Raw genomic sequence first — 14,009 nt, 5'->3', positions numbered from 1 at the left:
CAATAGTGGGGTGTGTAAATGTAGTAGACATCAGTCGTGTTTGCCATGTGTGTGGATGAGTGAATGAATGGTGAGATGTGTGTTGTAAGGTGTAACAAACCAAACAAAGGACAAAATGGTGGATGGAATCAGTAGGACCAGCTAAGAGAGAGTGAGACGCCCAGGTAGGCAGTCTTTTATGCCTTCTGTAAGCCACGCCCAGATGGCCAGGTACAGACGACCCTCCCAGCTCCACCTACCCGCCCACTCCCAGTACCTGCAGACAAAGGAGCAGAACACGACAGGCAGGAAGATTGGGAGGGGTCGTCACATAATATAACAGTGGAGAAGATGGAAATAATTCAGTCTGGTGTAATAATAAAAAAACATGTGTGAGCTAAACTGCAGTGCAGGGATGGCATTGCTCTGTCTGAGATGTTCAGGAAGGCTGTGACATTAGTAGGGTAATATAAAACACGTTTAGAGATTAAAATGCAGATTCATTGCATTTGCAGTGTTGATGTGTTTGATATTGAGCTGCTGGAGAGCTACACACTGCCATCTGCTGATTCAAAGCACGATCAGTTGCAACTGTTCCATCTCCCATTTTGCTTAAAAGTGTTTTCATTGCGCTGTTCTGCAGCATGAACCGAATGAGGATAAGATGGATGACGTGCATAACCCAGCCTGAAGTCGACCACACTTAAGAAAAAAGAAAGATACGTTGCTTTTTCTGTTCAAACGAGCCAGATCAGCACAGACTTTTTGTTGGCATGGTAATGATTTTCAGGAGGAGTTTGAAAACAGCATGGTGAGACCAATGAGAGTGAACCAGAGGCCTGTAAACTTGAGTTCAGCTGAATAAAGCCCAAAGTAAAACACTGGTGTGCCTCCATATTCCCCCTTTTAGCATAGGGTTGATTAAATGTTGAGCAGGAAGCAGGCTTGTGCAGACAGAGTATGCTGAGCCCAAAAAAAATAAGGATTTAAGCCATCATTTCTTTGGTGTTTTAAACATGTTTTCTGCCATAATGTAAGACGTCCTTCTTAATAACCTCTACATACTTGGTCATATATTCTTACTGTATATGAAAAGTAAAAGTGCGAGTGAGAGTATGAACGAGGTTCACATCTGGTTTCCTTGCGCAGAAATCTCTCTGCAGAGCATTGTCTCAAAAACAGATAAGCAAAAAAAGAACGCAGATTATTATAAAACATAACATGAAAATATCAGTGACTAACCAAGGATAAAGCACTTTGACGATCTCAGTTTTTATCAATTCAGTATTATAAATACACCTTTGAAAGAGACTAAAATATAAATGAAAACATATTTATTGCAAACAGACCTAAGTATGTATGATGATGTAACCAAGTAGCGTCTCATTTTATAGAGGTATGTTTTCACCCCTAGCCCTTGTCCCTTGAAACAAGGGCTAGGGGTAAGACGAAGGGGTAGGGGTAAGGGGAAGGGGTAAGATGAGAAATGAGATTCAGCCTTAGGCTACGTTCACACTGCAAGTCTTAATGCTTAATTTGGATTTTTTTGTTTTTTTTGCTGTTCACATGACCTTTTAAAACGTGGCCTATATGAGATTCCAGCGTGAACTGTTTGCAGTTGACCTGCATGTGCAAAAGAACAATGACATCAGACGCAGCACGCTGTTGCACTAAAGTTAGGGAGGTTATGGAAGAAGTAAGCATTTTCACTTTTATTTCAAAATGTTTGTGTAATGGCAGCTGTAAAACATTAATACACTAATTAGGTCCATCACTGTTTTCCATTTTGTAGGCCTAGTCAAGTTTTTAATTTTACTGTCTTAGGGCTGACTCCCGCCGGCGCATAATTGTGACAAATGTCGATGTGGATTGATGTAAAAATTGCATCAGATCCGCCTTGGTTGTTCACACTGCGGCCGCATTGAAAAAAATCAGACCTGGGTCTGATTCAGGACCACATATGGAAGTGGTCTAAATCTGATTTTGAATTTGATTTCACACTACTTCTGAAAAAGTCTGACCTGGTCACTTTACCCACCAAAAAATCTGATTTTGCCTGCAGTCTGAACGTAGCCTTAGTTCTCTCATGAGTCACATTTGGATGCTAAAGATTGACAAATTTAGAATCTGATCTAAAGTGGAACAATGCAAAGTAGAGGTCAGGTTTGGTTTCTCTGAGGCAGAATTTGTCACGAGATGAGAATAATTCTTTTACTGTCATTCATTTGACTGTGTCTGACTTGATTCCTGCATGTAACTGTCTATTTATAGTAACATTGGTTCTAACACCACCACAACTACTACTACTGCTTCGAATTCCCATTAACACGGTACCACCAACAGGTGGCGGTGTCTTACATTTAGGAATGGAAAAACGTCGAAGAAGTCGCCATGTGCAAGCAAAGATCGTCTATTAAGATCGCTGTACAAAGCTGTCGCCATGGAGACCATTCTGTCACAGACTTGAGGTGGCTGTTTTTCCAAAAACAAATACGCATGACATCCTAAAACTCACTTTGAAGACGTTTGTGGTTTTGATTTTGTGTAGTCTAGAATAAATACATCTTACAAAAATAACTATGTAACGTAATTTATTTACGCAGCAGGAAGACGTTAACGGCTTTTTCCGTGGTCCAAAGGTACGTCTCCGCTAGCTGAGTGCAGAGTGAGACCTCTTGTGAGGTGTTTATTCTTCTTTCATAGAATGCTACTGGACGTTAGCACAGCAGCTAGTTGAGAGGAAAGGAATTACGTTGTGTAGTTAGTAAAGTAGAAACTTTGATGTTAGTTTTTAAACCTATGAATTTACAAGACACATTTTGAGATTAATTTCTGCTAACAACTCCTGTTTTGTAACGTTATCTTAGCCCACGCACACACTTGTTTTAATTACAGTTAGGTTTGCTAGTAACGTTAGCGTTATAATTAGCTAGCTATGTATACAGAGCTCAATAGTATCTTGAACACCTCTCCCGACAGCTTCACACAGGTGAGGAGTTAACTTTTTTTTTATTGATCTGGCATGGTAATATGGTCAGCATTACGCATTGTTGCTACACGCTAATCCACTATGTGTGAATTCCTCTTATCGTTAACCTCAAAATGTTACGGCATCATATTTGTCTAAAGTTTTTAGCTAACTTTGTCCTCCTGTTGTAACGTTACAGGGGGAATTTGTCTTGCTCTCAGACAGAAAGAGTGATGCCTCTTTCCTCATTCACCACTTCCTCTCTTTGTACCTACGAGGTGAGTTATCACCTGTCAAGTGTATCAAAGGTATCAACATGAGACAAACTGGTCATTCGTGTCTGATACAGCTTATTTAGCCAGAGGGTTTGAGCCTAGGGTTGCACGATATTGACAAAATGTGATATTGAGATATCGATTATGAATATTGCAATATCGATATTAATTTCGATATTTTTAAACATATGTAAAATTACAAAAGTTACGGGAAAACGCATCAAAATAGATTCATAACAAATTAAACAAGTTTTCTTACAACACAAGGTTTATTTCAACTGACGGTCATATTGGACTGGTCCAACATGAATAAATAAATAAGGACCATGTCTACACAACAGGACATGTTCTACTGGTTGGACAGTATAAAATATATAAATACTTATTGCGACACTTTCAATATATTGCGATAACGATATTGAGTAGATATATCTTGCACCCCTAAATATGATATTGCGCAACGTGATATTGCGATAATGATATTGAGTCGATATATCTCGCACACGTATTTGAGCCACAGCTGATCTCTCTCTTTTTTTTTTTTTTTTTTTTAGCACGCTGCAAAGTGTGGTTTCTGGGTCTGGTGCAGTCCTTCAATCATTACAGTGCAATTAGTCAAAGACTGGTGAGTCTCTAATGTTGTCATCGGTGTACTGTATTCTCATTTAACATTTACACTGTAAGAGGAGAGTGTTATTTGAAAACCTTATGACATTAAAGGGTTAGCATTTTACATTGCAGTTAGTCTGATATTGATGTGTTTATTTTGCATTTACTCAACTGAATCCATCATGTCAGCCTCCTACTTTAAAACACACTTTAACCATTTTTAATTCTTACTCCTTTCCTTGTCACTTCTGTATTATACGTTATTTCTTCGGTCACAGGAATATCGACAGAGTTTATCATTATTGGTGGCTTTCTCCTAATATTGACTGCTCAGAAATGTAAAAAAAAATGTCGTCATTGAACTCCAGACAAGAATTGGATAAAAAAAAAAAGGCTAAACGTAATGTGTCTTACAACAACTTGTCACCCATTATATGGTCAGTCAAATACCAATGTGTCCACTTAGCTTTTATCTGTTATCTTTTAGTTTTAGGTATGCATACACTGGATGTGCATGCATCTGTAATGCTAGATCTTTGTGGCATGTATGACCCCATTTTTGTTTACCACAAGCTTTTCTATTTAATGTGTAAAAAGAATATGTTTGGATTTAGCTTGGTGCAATCACAAGTGATGACCTTGGTGCAATCACAAGTGATGACCTTTTAATTTGTGTGAATTGTGTGTCCTCAGGGTGTCAGCCTAGTACAAGCAAAGGAGAAGGGTCAGCTGGTTTTCCTAGAGGGACTGAATGAGTCGCTGTCAGTTTTGATTCCTCAAGAAACTGACACAAGAAGTCAAGCCATGGGCTTCCTCAGGTACAAACCCATTTTGTACACTTTATTTTCTTACCTTTACAGACGTATATCTTTTTATTGTCATCGCTGTTTATTTGTAACCCTGATGTAAATGAACGTAACTATCATTGTATGTATTTGAGTTTGTCAAGTCAAGTCATCTTTATTTATTTAGCGCATTTAAAGCAGCATAAGCTGACCCAAAGTGCTTTACAACCAGGGCAGATGGGGTAAAGTATGCCTCGATACATAGATAAACAACTGCAGGCTACATAAATAAATAAAAAAAGTCCATAACAAACACAACACAACAAAATGTAACACAAAACAACTTGCATGGTAAAACCAATGCCAAAAAAGAAGGACATTAGAAGAGGGAATTAAATCAGCAATGGCTTAAAAGGCAGTATAGGGAATAAAAAGACAGATCAGGAGACAGGCAGCCTCAGGCATCACTAAAAGCAAGTGAAAAACAAAATGGGTCTTTATATTAGATTTGAAGTTTTCAGTCGTAGAACATGACTTAATATGTGGCGGGAGGCTTTTCCAAAGCCTGGGAGCAAACATGGAGAAAGCACGGTCCCCTTCAGTTTTGCAGCGTGAGAGAGGGACTAGGGGGATCTGTTGTGAGGATGGCCTGAGTGATCTGGGGGCTGAATATGGAGTTAGCAGGTCCGCGATATATTGTGGAGAAAGTCCGTTCAAGGCTTTAAAAACAAACGCAGGCCAATGCAGGTGAGCCAGAACTGGAGTGATGTGTTGCCTTCTCTCCTTGTGCCTGTTAAAAGTCTGGAAACTGCATTTTGAATCGTCTATCTGGTTTACCAATCCAACAATATTACATTCAAACACTACTCAAATTTTTGTCCTTTTCCAACATATCAAGATGTAAAATGCTATAAATGTTTCCACATATTTCCAGACTTCCAGACCTATGTAGGAACCCTGTGACAACACATATTTGCCTGTCTGACACTGTGTTGCCTCTCTCTCTGTCTTCAGTGATCCTGCTGTTGGCCTTAAGAGCCTGTACGAGTTTGTCCGGTCCAGTGTGACCAGTTCTGGTGGCGGGGAAGAGGAGGCCGATGGGGCAGAGGAGTGGGGTCCCCCGGTGTTGCTGGTGGATGACATCAGTGTGCTCCTGAGTCTGGGGGTGAGCGTTGGAGCCGTGCTGGACTTCAGCCACTACTGCCGAGCCACCGTCTGCTCGCAGCTACAGGTGAGATCCTTGCTGTCAGTCAAAGAATGATTTAGTTGAGACTTTTTAGGTGGCATATACTCTTCTTAGTCGGCACAGCCAGGGGTGAGGTGGTTGTGGTTTGAATGGAATTTGCAGTTGCATGTATTCATAACATAGCTACTGTATAGAGAGAGAGAGAGAGAGAGAGAGATAGATACTTTATTGATCCTCAAGGGGAAATTCAAGGTCCCAGTAGCTCAAAGAAATCACACACAACATACACATACATCACAAACAGGATGACAAAATAGCAAATCCACATGAACAACATGGACAACAAAAGAAAAGACACCAAATAAAAAATCCACATGAATGCACCAAAGGATGTACAAGCATGAGACGCCCGCAGTGACAGGGCAGGGGCCGACCCTGTGACAAGCACGCATGGCAAGGTGCTCTAGAGCAGTGCAACCAAGTCCAGTAGTGCAAGGACACAAAGTCTAGAGACCAGCATTAAATATGGACAATACAAGAGAACAATGCAGACCTAGCAACACAAAAACTACAGCAGTGCAAGGATGAAGCGGAGGGAGGGGTTGTTCATATGGGCTAATGTAGCCAGCAAACAGTGGGCCAGTGGACAGTCAGTAAATAACTATTATTATAGGAGGTAGTGGAAGTGGTGGAAAGGGAGGAGAGGCAGACAGACTATGCAAAGAAGTCTATCTCTCCTCTTCCCTTTTGTGAAGCGTTATAGAGTTGCGTAGTCTTGAGCTGATCATGCTCTTCTGCTCTGTGAGTAAGATGTATGTATCTGTAAGATGTATTTACTGCGATGAAGTGAACAGCTGTAATAAAAACTCTGTCTTTTCACCATAACTTTGACTGTGACTGCAGGGCAATGTGGTGATGCTGGTACGCTGTGACGGGGAAGAAGAGGAGGATGACGGAGATGACGAAGGCTCCGAGAGACTTCTGAAGGGCCTGACCCACCAGTGTAGCCTCACTCTTCATGTACAGGGTCTCCCCACTGGCTTCTGCAGGGACATACATGGCCAGGTTAGTGTGTTTGTCCGTACGGTCTTTATGATTCTGATAGATACAACTTCTAACACCACAGATGTGTCTATAGTCAAAGTACAACTGCATACAGTTGAGGATAGTGCTGTATATAAAGTTGACTAATTATTAAACTGCCAATTATTTTCTCGATGAATCCTATGGTCAACAAAATGTCAGAGAATTGTCAAAAATGGTCAGAATGTACCAACGCCCAAGTTGACATTCAAATATGATCTATTTCAAAAGTGACACAAATGGTGATATATATGGCACAAGGTCTGTAAGAGGTTACATATATATACAGTATGTATTGCAGGTGATCAGTGCAAGACGCACAAACAGATTTTACTAAACAACAATGTAAGTAAACCAGTAGTGTTCTTTACTTTCAGGTGGAAGTGTGTTGGAGGAGGAGACAAGGTGATTGGCAGTACACACAGAAGAAACTCTTTCAGTACAAGGTCCACGATAAAGGAGCCTCCTTCTTTGCTCCTGGGACGTCCAGCGCTGTTCTCTAGTTGCACCTTTCAACATCCTTGTTTGCCTTTTGTCTCTTTTAAATGTGACAACTGACTGTTAGATTTTTAATATCACCAGACAATACAAATGTTGGTAGTTGGCGAACTGGACCAAATTTACCAACCACAGCCAGGCTTTACATTTGGATGCTCGCTAGTGTCGAGGACCCAGCCTGGACCCCAGACTGTCTGGAGGAAGGATGCTGTGATTCTGCCGGCCCCTCTGAATCGCTGCCTACTTCTCGCTTCACTTTCCCTCCAGCTATTCAAATAAGTGAAGTGAAAACAAAATGACAGTTGAGTCTGATTATCAGGCTGGCCTGCTGAAGGTGTGTCTAAAGACCCATGCTGCTGTCAATATTCGGTTATTAGTTGAATCAGTTTTTGTGTGTTGTGACATGCGTGCGTGCTATGAATGCAGACCGTTTTACATTTGTGATGGTAAGTGGGCATTCATAAACAATTGACGGACTTCTAGTTTTACTGTAAACCAAAAAAGAACATACATTGGTCACATGGACGGCTGGTATTTAGCCGAGAGAATAACAATGAATAAATAGATGATTATGTCCACCCAGAATCATCTTACCACTGAATGGATCTTTGTTGAATAAAATCTATTTAAACCATAGACTGTATATGAAACAGTGGAAATTGTTGTCATTGTCTTTGTGCACACTAGAGGTCGCCCTGTCTCTGCAGCAAACCACACTGCAGGTTGAGAGGTCGGAGTGGAGAGGTCTCTGGGATTTGACAACCAGCAAAATTGAAACACTGCGCCTGCATGCATCTGATACGAGGCGTATGAGGTAGCCTTTAGCTCCCATACAAAGGAATAACACGGCGGTTGCTCGTCACTTTACCCAGGAGCACCAAAGCAACAACTACATTTAAGGTACTCTGAAGTTTGTCCAGGCAAGTGTGAACAGTTGAGCTATATAACCCGTTAGCTTTAGCTAGCTGCGTGGGGAAAGTTAGCTCCATGGCTGTTGAGAGCATGAGCATGGGAGCTTTTGAAATGTCTAATCACACCAGTATGTTGGCTGATGAGGGATGTTCTAGCCATAGCTGCAAGATTGCAGTTGCTGGGCTCACACGCGCGTCTTGTTGTCTAAAAGCAGATATCCCAAACTGTATGGTACAACTTAACGTCGTCACTATGCTAAGCTAACGTTAACGTTATTTAGCAGCGTTGTTGGATTACGTTACAAACTATTTTCATAGTTTCACAATGACAGCGAAGTTAATCAGTTGTTCGTAACGCCTGCCCTCGGTTCGTTGCCACAATCTCTTCTAGGTAATTAATAAATTATTGATTTGGACCCGAGTTTACTGGGTTTGTTGAGGAGCTAGCTAACATAGCTAACGTTAGGAGTCAGCCTTTAGCTAGCTTGGTGCCATCACAAGTTGTCTGCAGGTACAGAAATTTGGAGTAACGTTATACGTGTGTGGGTATATTTAGTTGTGGCCGGGAACCAAAGAAATAAGTTTTTTTTTTTTTAAAGTGCTCCGGTTATGAAGCGTTTTTTGTGCGAGAGATAAACTAATGTTAAGTTAGCTAACGTTAAGTCACACACGCACTCGGTTAACGTTAGCAAGCTAACAATGTGGGTTTGTCGTTAACTTCTACAATTCATCTTGGTAAGGCTACTCCAATTCGCAAGCTTTTAAAAAAAAAAATTGACAAATAGCATGGTAAACATAAAAAAAAACTGAAAATGCCAGGGGATCCGAACACAGCCAGAAATCATATATTAGTTCATAAAATGTAGATTTATGAATGAGATTTTGCGAGTAATACGATCAAATTGATGCTGTAGTATTGCTTTGGTAGCAGAGTAATTAAAAAAAACAACAACAACCAAACAATTAATTTCAGAGTCGGAAAATTCAGAGTCAATATATTGGGAAATAATGTACACACATCTTGCCAAAAAAATACACGAGTGGGTACATGAAAAGAAAAGATGATAAATGATAAATCTAATGGAACCATTTCACAAAATGAGCAAGCACCTTCAATGTCCTTTTTATATCTTTGATGAAATGTGGAACAGAGACAATTTATTTATGTAATAAAGCACGTATATCATGGTTATTAATAATCAATTTACAGGAGAATCATGTCTGACCAAAACCAGTAACAACAGGATCCAGTGGTAGTAAAGTAAATTCAGATAATACTGAATACGTAATTCACAAACTTGTTGGCATTTCATTTCATGCTTTCACTAACATTAATTAGATAACAAGTTGACACTTAGGGATTCATTTATGAAAATGCATTTGCCCAATCAGGACAAACAGCAAGGTGTGTGTTATCTTTGGAAATTTGAGTAGTATTAAAACGTAGCAAATTAGGCCATTATTTGCATGTGCCAGCTCAGATGTTTTTACACCTTCTTGACAAAGGCCATGGGCTATTTGTTGTTTTTGGTTAAAGGCGAAAACAAATAGCCCATGGCCTTTTGTCGAGAAGTTGATCCGACAAATGCGTTGTGGTAAATGTTGTGTACAGAGAAACCTGTGATGGATTACTCAATCTTAGGTAAATCCTTTTCTGCCTTAATCATTTTTGTCAAAGTCTACCACATGATAAAGGTAAAACTACACTTTCACACTTTATATTTGAGGACTATCCTAGAACCTTGTTTGTGGGAGCCACTCTATTCGCTTGTTCTGGGCAGGTGATGTTGCCACAGGGTTGCATCAGCCCCATCATCCCTGCATGCATTCACGGTCTTGTTTGATGTGACCTCGATTGTAAAGACAGTTTTGCGCGTGTTGAAAAAAGATGACTTTTTGAAACTATACCAAACTATTCTGTTAAAAACATGTGACATTCAAAATGTCCTGGGTCCTCATTTTCTTCCTCTTTTAAAGAACTCGTCAGAAATCCAGGTGCGGAAACGGACTGTCTCTTGCACATCATTCGCTATTACATTATAGTTACTGATTGACAGGGCATTTCCCTCTTTTGCCATCAGCTCTGGTTGTAAAAGGCTCTGTTGCAGTAATCTGCTCATCCATGTCAAGCTTGTCTTCACAGCAGGACTAATGACCAGAGGAGCATGCTTTCACATTATTATGCAACCATGGGATTGAATGTGGATGAAGTTATGTTACTGAGAATGGACACTGTAGCTTAAAGCTCTCTGGAATGCTTGTGGGTATAGCTTTTAGCCTGCAGCAATTCACTTGAAGGTATTTAATAAGGCATGCAAAAGCATTGCATGATACAGAACATAGATGATTATGCCACTGGAATATATAAACCCTGGGGATGCCTTCAAACTAGGCATTTTAGGGAGTGTTGAAAAGAGGTAAGCTGGGATTTTTTTGCTTTTTTGCACACATCCAATTTCAGTGAAGGGAATTTCAGAGCATGCTATCTTAGTTTTTAAACAGATCTGATACAATTTATCCGTAACTTTAGTAAACCATTTTGCTTACAGTAATGTTTTAGGCACATAGCTTTATAAATCTACCTTAATCTAATCTAAAAGCTACCTAACTAAGCTGCTGAAAGGCCCATAATGATCTCACTAACTGTCTGTAGCTGTGCTTTTGCTTGTTTGTAAGTGTTCTGGCTTCTTATGTGGGCATGTAGACTGTTCTTTGTTAAAATATTAGTTGCCCAGCACGTATGTGCAAAAGCCCAGGGTTATTAAACAAGAGACATTTTCCAGGGTGTTGTGATTAAAGATTGTGGCTTGTTGGGTTTAAGCAGAAATCTTATTTTGTATTCCCTCGTAGTAGCTGTATATCCCAACAAACCATCCGGGCCAGACCGAATAGGATTTCCCAACAATTGCTGGTCACCTGCCAAAGTGGCTGAAGAGTGAACACAAACTCACCAGCCTGAAACAACAGTTTACCAGCACTCAGCCTGTGTGGCTGGTGTTCATGTTCTACGCTGTTTGTGAAGTTTTGGTTTTAAAGCATCCGTCAAACTTATTATTCTTTTGAGATGCGAATGTCCCGGCGTGCTACAACATGCAGGATAGGCTGCCTGCAGACTGTCAGCAGAGGAGGAGGGCAGCAGCGCGGGCTGGCCATAGGCCCTGAGCCCTGCTCGTTGAGTTTCTGATCGGCTCAATGTCGGATTAGTTCACTGACGGAGATGCTGCTGAGCCTGTGGCAGATCAGGTCTCGCTGCTCCACTCGTGTAACCCCACAGCACGCAGTGAACTTGACAAACAGCAGAGAGATGGAGGCATTCAATGAAAGTATTCCCTCGCGAGAAAGTAAGCAGGACCAAAACCTGGCCGAGAGTCGCCTTTCCTACAGAGACGGAGAGCAGAAAGGCTTCACTTCAAAGCCTGTTTTTAACTTTGCAGAACCCATTGTGCAAGCTTGCCAGGACGTTGCTGTTTTTACTGTATAGGGTATTTATAACGGCAGAACAAGAGACTCCTGAGGCAAATTCCTCCCAGGATATGTTTCCGTTGTGCCCGGAGGGACGAGCCGAACAGTCACACACTTTGCCTGAATCAAGAAGGGAGCACTACGTTAACCACAAGGCACCGCTTGCACTTAAAAAACCCAGTGCTGCTGCTTTCAAGGGATGTAAACGGCTCCGAGCCAGAGAGATTGCCTGGTCTATCCTTAGCAGGTACAGTCTGAGAACAGTTCAAGGCTTTTTTTGTTGTTTGTAGAAAGATGTCCCTGATGTGACAGAGCTGCGTTGTTGTGTTTTGGCATGGTTAACAAATAATGGTGGTGGCTGCTTATTGACATCATGTGAGAAGCTGAGGCTTAATGGTCAGTAGAATGAGATGCTGTACAAATCCAGCTGCTTTGTGTGTGTGTGTGTGTGTGTGTGTGTGTGTGTGTGTGTGTGTGTGTGTGTGTGTGTGTGTGTGTGTGTGTGTGTGTGTGTGTGTGTGTGTGTGTGTGTGTTTTCCAGGGCAGCTTGGTATACACACTGCTTTATTACAAATGTTTAACTCCAACACTCGATAGCAGCGCTGAACCTGTCTGCTGAGTAAACAGAGAGGAGAGCTGAGATTGGGTAAAAGAAAGTGCTCAGGAGATGAATTGATATTGGAAACTGAAGGAAATGATTTTAGTTTTAAGTTAGGTAAACCACCCAGAAGGCAAAGATTTCACATATTGTAGCTGTATAAACACATTGTGTTCATCATTTTACAAATCTTTTTTCTTTAAATCTGTAATTTAACAACCCACCAAATGAATCGTGTACGTTTTATGTTTTACATAGGTTGTTTTGAAGAGTTGTTTTTAATGTAATGCATAGTAGTGACACACAGTTCATTGGCTGTATTTTTGGGCTGCGACTAACAATGACTTTGATTATCATAATATGATGAATATTGTCTCAATTAAGGAATTAATTAAGTGGCCTATTTCTTTTCCGACCAACAGCCCAGAACCCAAAGGTAGCCCATTAGATTTACTATTACAAAAGTCTAAAAAACAAACAAAAAAACAGCAAATATACTCATAAATGTTGCTGGAACCAGTTGATTTGTGGCATTTTTGCTTTATAAAATGAACACATTCCTATTGTAAAAGGATTTTAATGTAAAGCATCTGGATTCTTGAGTTCATAGCTGTGTAAATATTAGGACTGCAACTGACTGTTAGTCATGTTCACAATCACAGGTTAAGAGAGCCAAAGGTGACAACATCAAATTGTTTCTTATCTCCAACAAATAGCCAAAGACCTAAAAATACGTTATTGTTTTATAATGATAAAAAATAGAATCCAGTAAATTCTCATATTTTCGATTGTGTGAGCCAGTAAATGATTGATTTGACAGTTGTCATTCTATGAATTAACGATTGGTTTCAGGACAGCTTATCCCCCTTGTGCTTTCCTACCTGAGTGGAAGTGGAATTTACCCGTTGTCCAATGACAAAAGGCTGCTGGTTGTTTACCCGGGTGTGAGCAATGAGACCTGCAGGCTACATCTGTTTGCTTCAGTCTAGCTGTTCAGCCGGAGTTGCGTGTTTTTCTCCTGTGGGGAATGCGTCCACACCTTTTTGGCTGCTGAATGAGCTCTGTGTTGAAGTTCTGTCTAGCATGTGACCCCTGTATGAGCTGGCCTGACAGAAAAACACATGGGGCCTTTTAGTCAGCAGCGTGTGTGCCAAAACGTGGAGCATGTAACTTATTAGGTGTCCAGGACAGAGCTTCACTTTAAAGGTGCAATATGTAATATAGGAACACCCGGATCACATTCACACAGTTACACATTCATACCTGGAAGCTGCCCAGTACAACCCCGGTCTGAGCTGCTGGCCACTGGAGAGGTTGGGGTTAAGGGCTAGGCCTGCACGATAAATCGGGGTTTTTTTTTGTCCAATAAATTTATTGAAAGCATTTGACATTGAGATTAGCATGTTTTAAGACATGTTCAAAGAGTTCAGATAGAGCCTGTATCAGGGCCATATTTAATGAAATGTGTTATAATGTCACTATTTTTGGTAGCCTACTGTACTGTAAATGGCCAGTATGTACTTTATTTTCTTTATTCATTTAACCCTTGTGTTGACTTCAGGTCAAATTTACCCATTTTAAATTTTTGTTTTATATCAGAAAATATGTGACGTAGAAATAAAGCGCTGAAAATGTGTAGAAGAAAAATTTAACAA

The 14,009-nt window shown here is 40.5% G+C and overlaps 2 protein-coding genes across 3 annotated transcripts in view; both read left to right on the top strand.

The window, feature by feature from the left end:
* The first annotated feature begins 2,625 nt into the window (after positions 1 to 2,625).
* Positions 2,626 to 8,019, top strand: elp6 (elongator acetyltransferase complex subunit 6). Its single transcript, XM_028580723.1, has 7 exons — positions 2,626 to 2,968; positions 3,147 to 3,225; positions 3,777 to 3,847; positions 4,525 to 4,649; positions 5,631 to 5,847; positions 6,706 to 6,867; positions 7,263 to 8,019. The coding sequence occupies exons 1-7, from the start codon at positions 2,915 to 2,917 to the stop codon at positions 7,386 to 7,388; spliced, it is 834 nt and encodes a 277-aa protein (XP_028436524.1). The 5' UTR covers positions 2,626 to 2,914; the 3' UTR covers positions 7,389 to 8,019.
* Positions 8,020 to 8,078: 59 nt separating this feature from the next.
* scap (SREBF chaperone) overlaps positions 8,079 to 14,009 on the top strand; it is a 73,076-nt gene continuing 67,145 nt past the window's right edge. Inside the window, exon 1 of one of the 2 annotated variants that reach the window (XM_028580869.1) lies at positions 8,079 to 8,283. Coding sequence is in view for 1 of the 2 variants with exons in the window: in XM_028580868.1 (XP_028436669.1) it covers positions 11,612 to 12,003 (392 nt within the window). In the remaining variant the exon portion in view is untranslated. Of the gene's footprint in view, positions 8,284 to 11,187; positions 12,004 to 14,009 lie in introns of those variants that run through there. The other variant, XM_028580868.1, reaches the window with a different exon arrangement.

This window comes from Perca flavescens, chromosome 6, assembly GCF_004354835.1.
Source record: "Perca flavescens isolate YP-PL-M2 chromosome 6, PFLA_1.0, whole genome shotgun sequence".
Taxonomy (NCBI): domain Eukaryota; kingdom Metazoa; phylum Chordata; class Actinopteri; order Perciformes; family Percidae; genus Perca; species Perca flavescens.
Note: the sequence above shows the minus strand (reverse complement) of the source record. Positions and strands in the feature narration are given on the sequence as shown.

Coding starts and splice junctions, on each gene's coding strand:
- elp6 (XM_028580723.1), top strand. CDS start 2,915: ATGTATACAGAGCTCAATAGTATCTTGAACACCTCTCCCGACAGCTTC. Junction 3,848..4,524: donor GTGCAATTAGTCAAAGACTG/GTGAGTCTCTAA, acceptor GTGTGTCCTCAG/GGTGTCAGCCTAGTACAAGC. Junction 5,848..6,705: donor CCGTCTGCTCGCAGCTACAG/GTGAGATCCTTG, acceptor CTGTGACTGCAG/GGCAATGTGGTGATGCTGGT.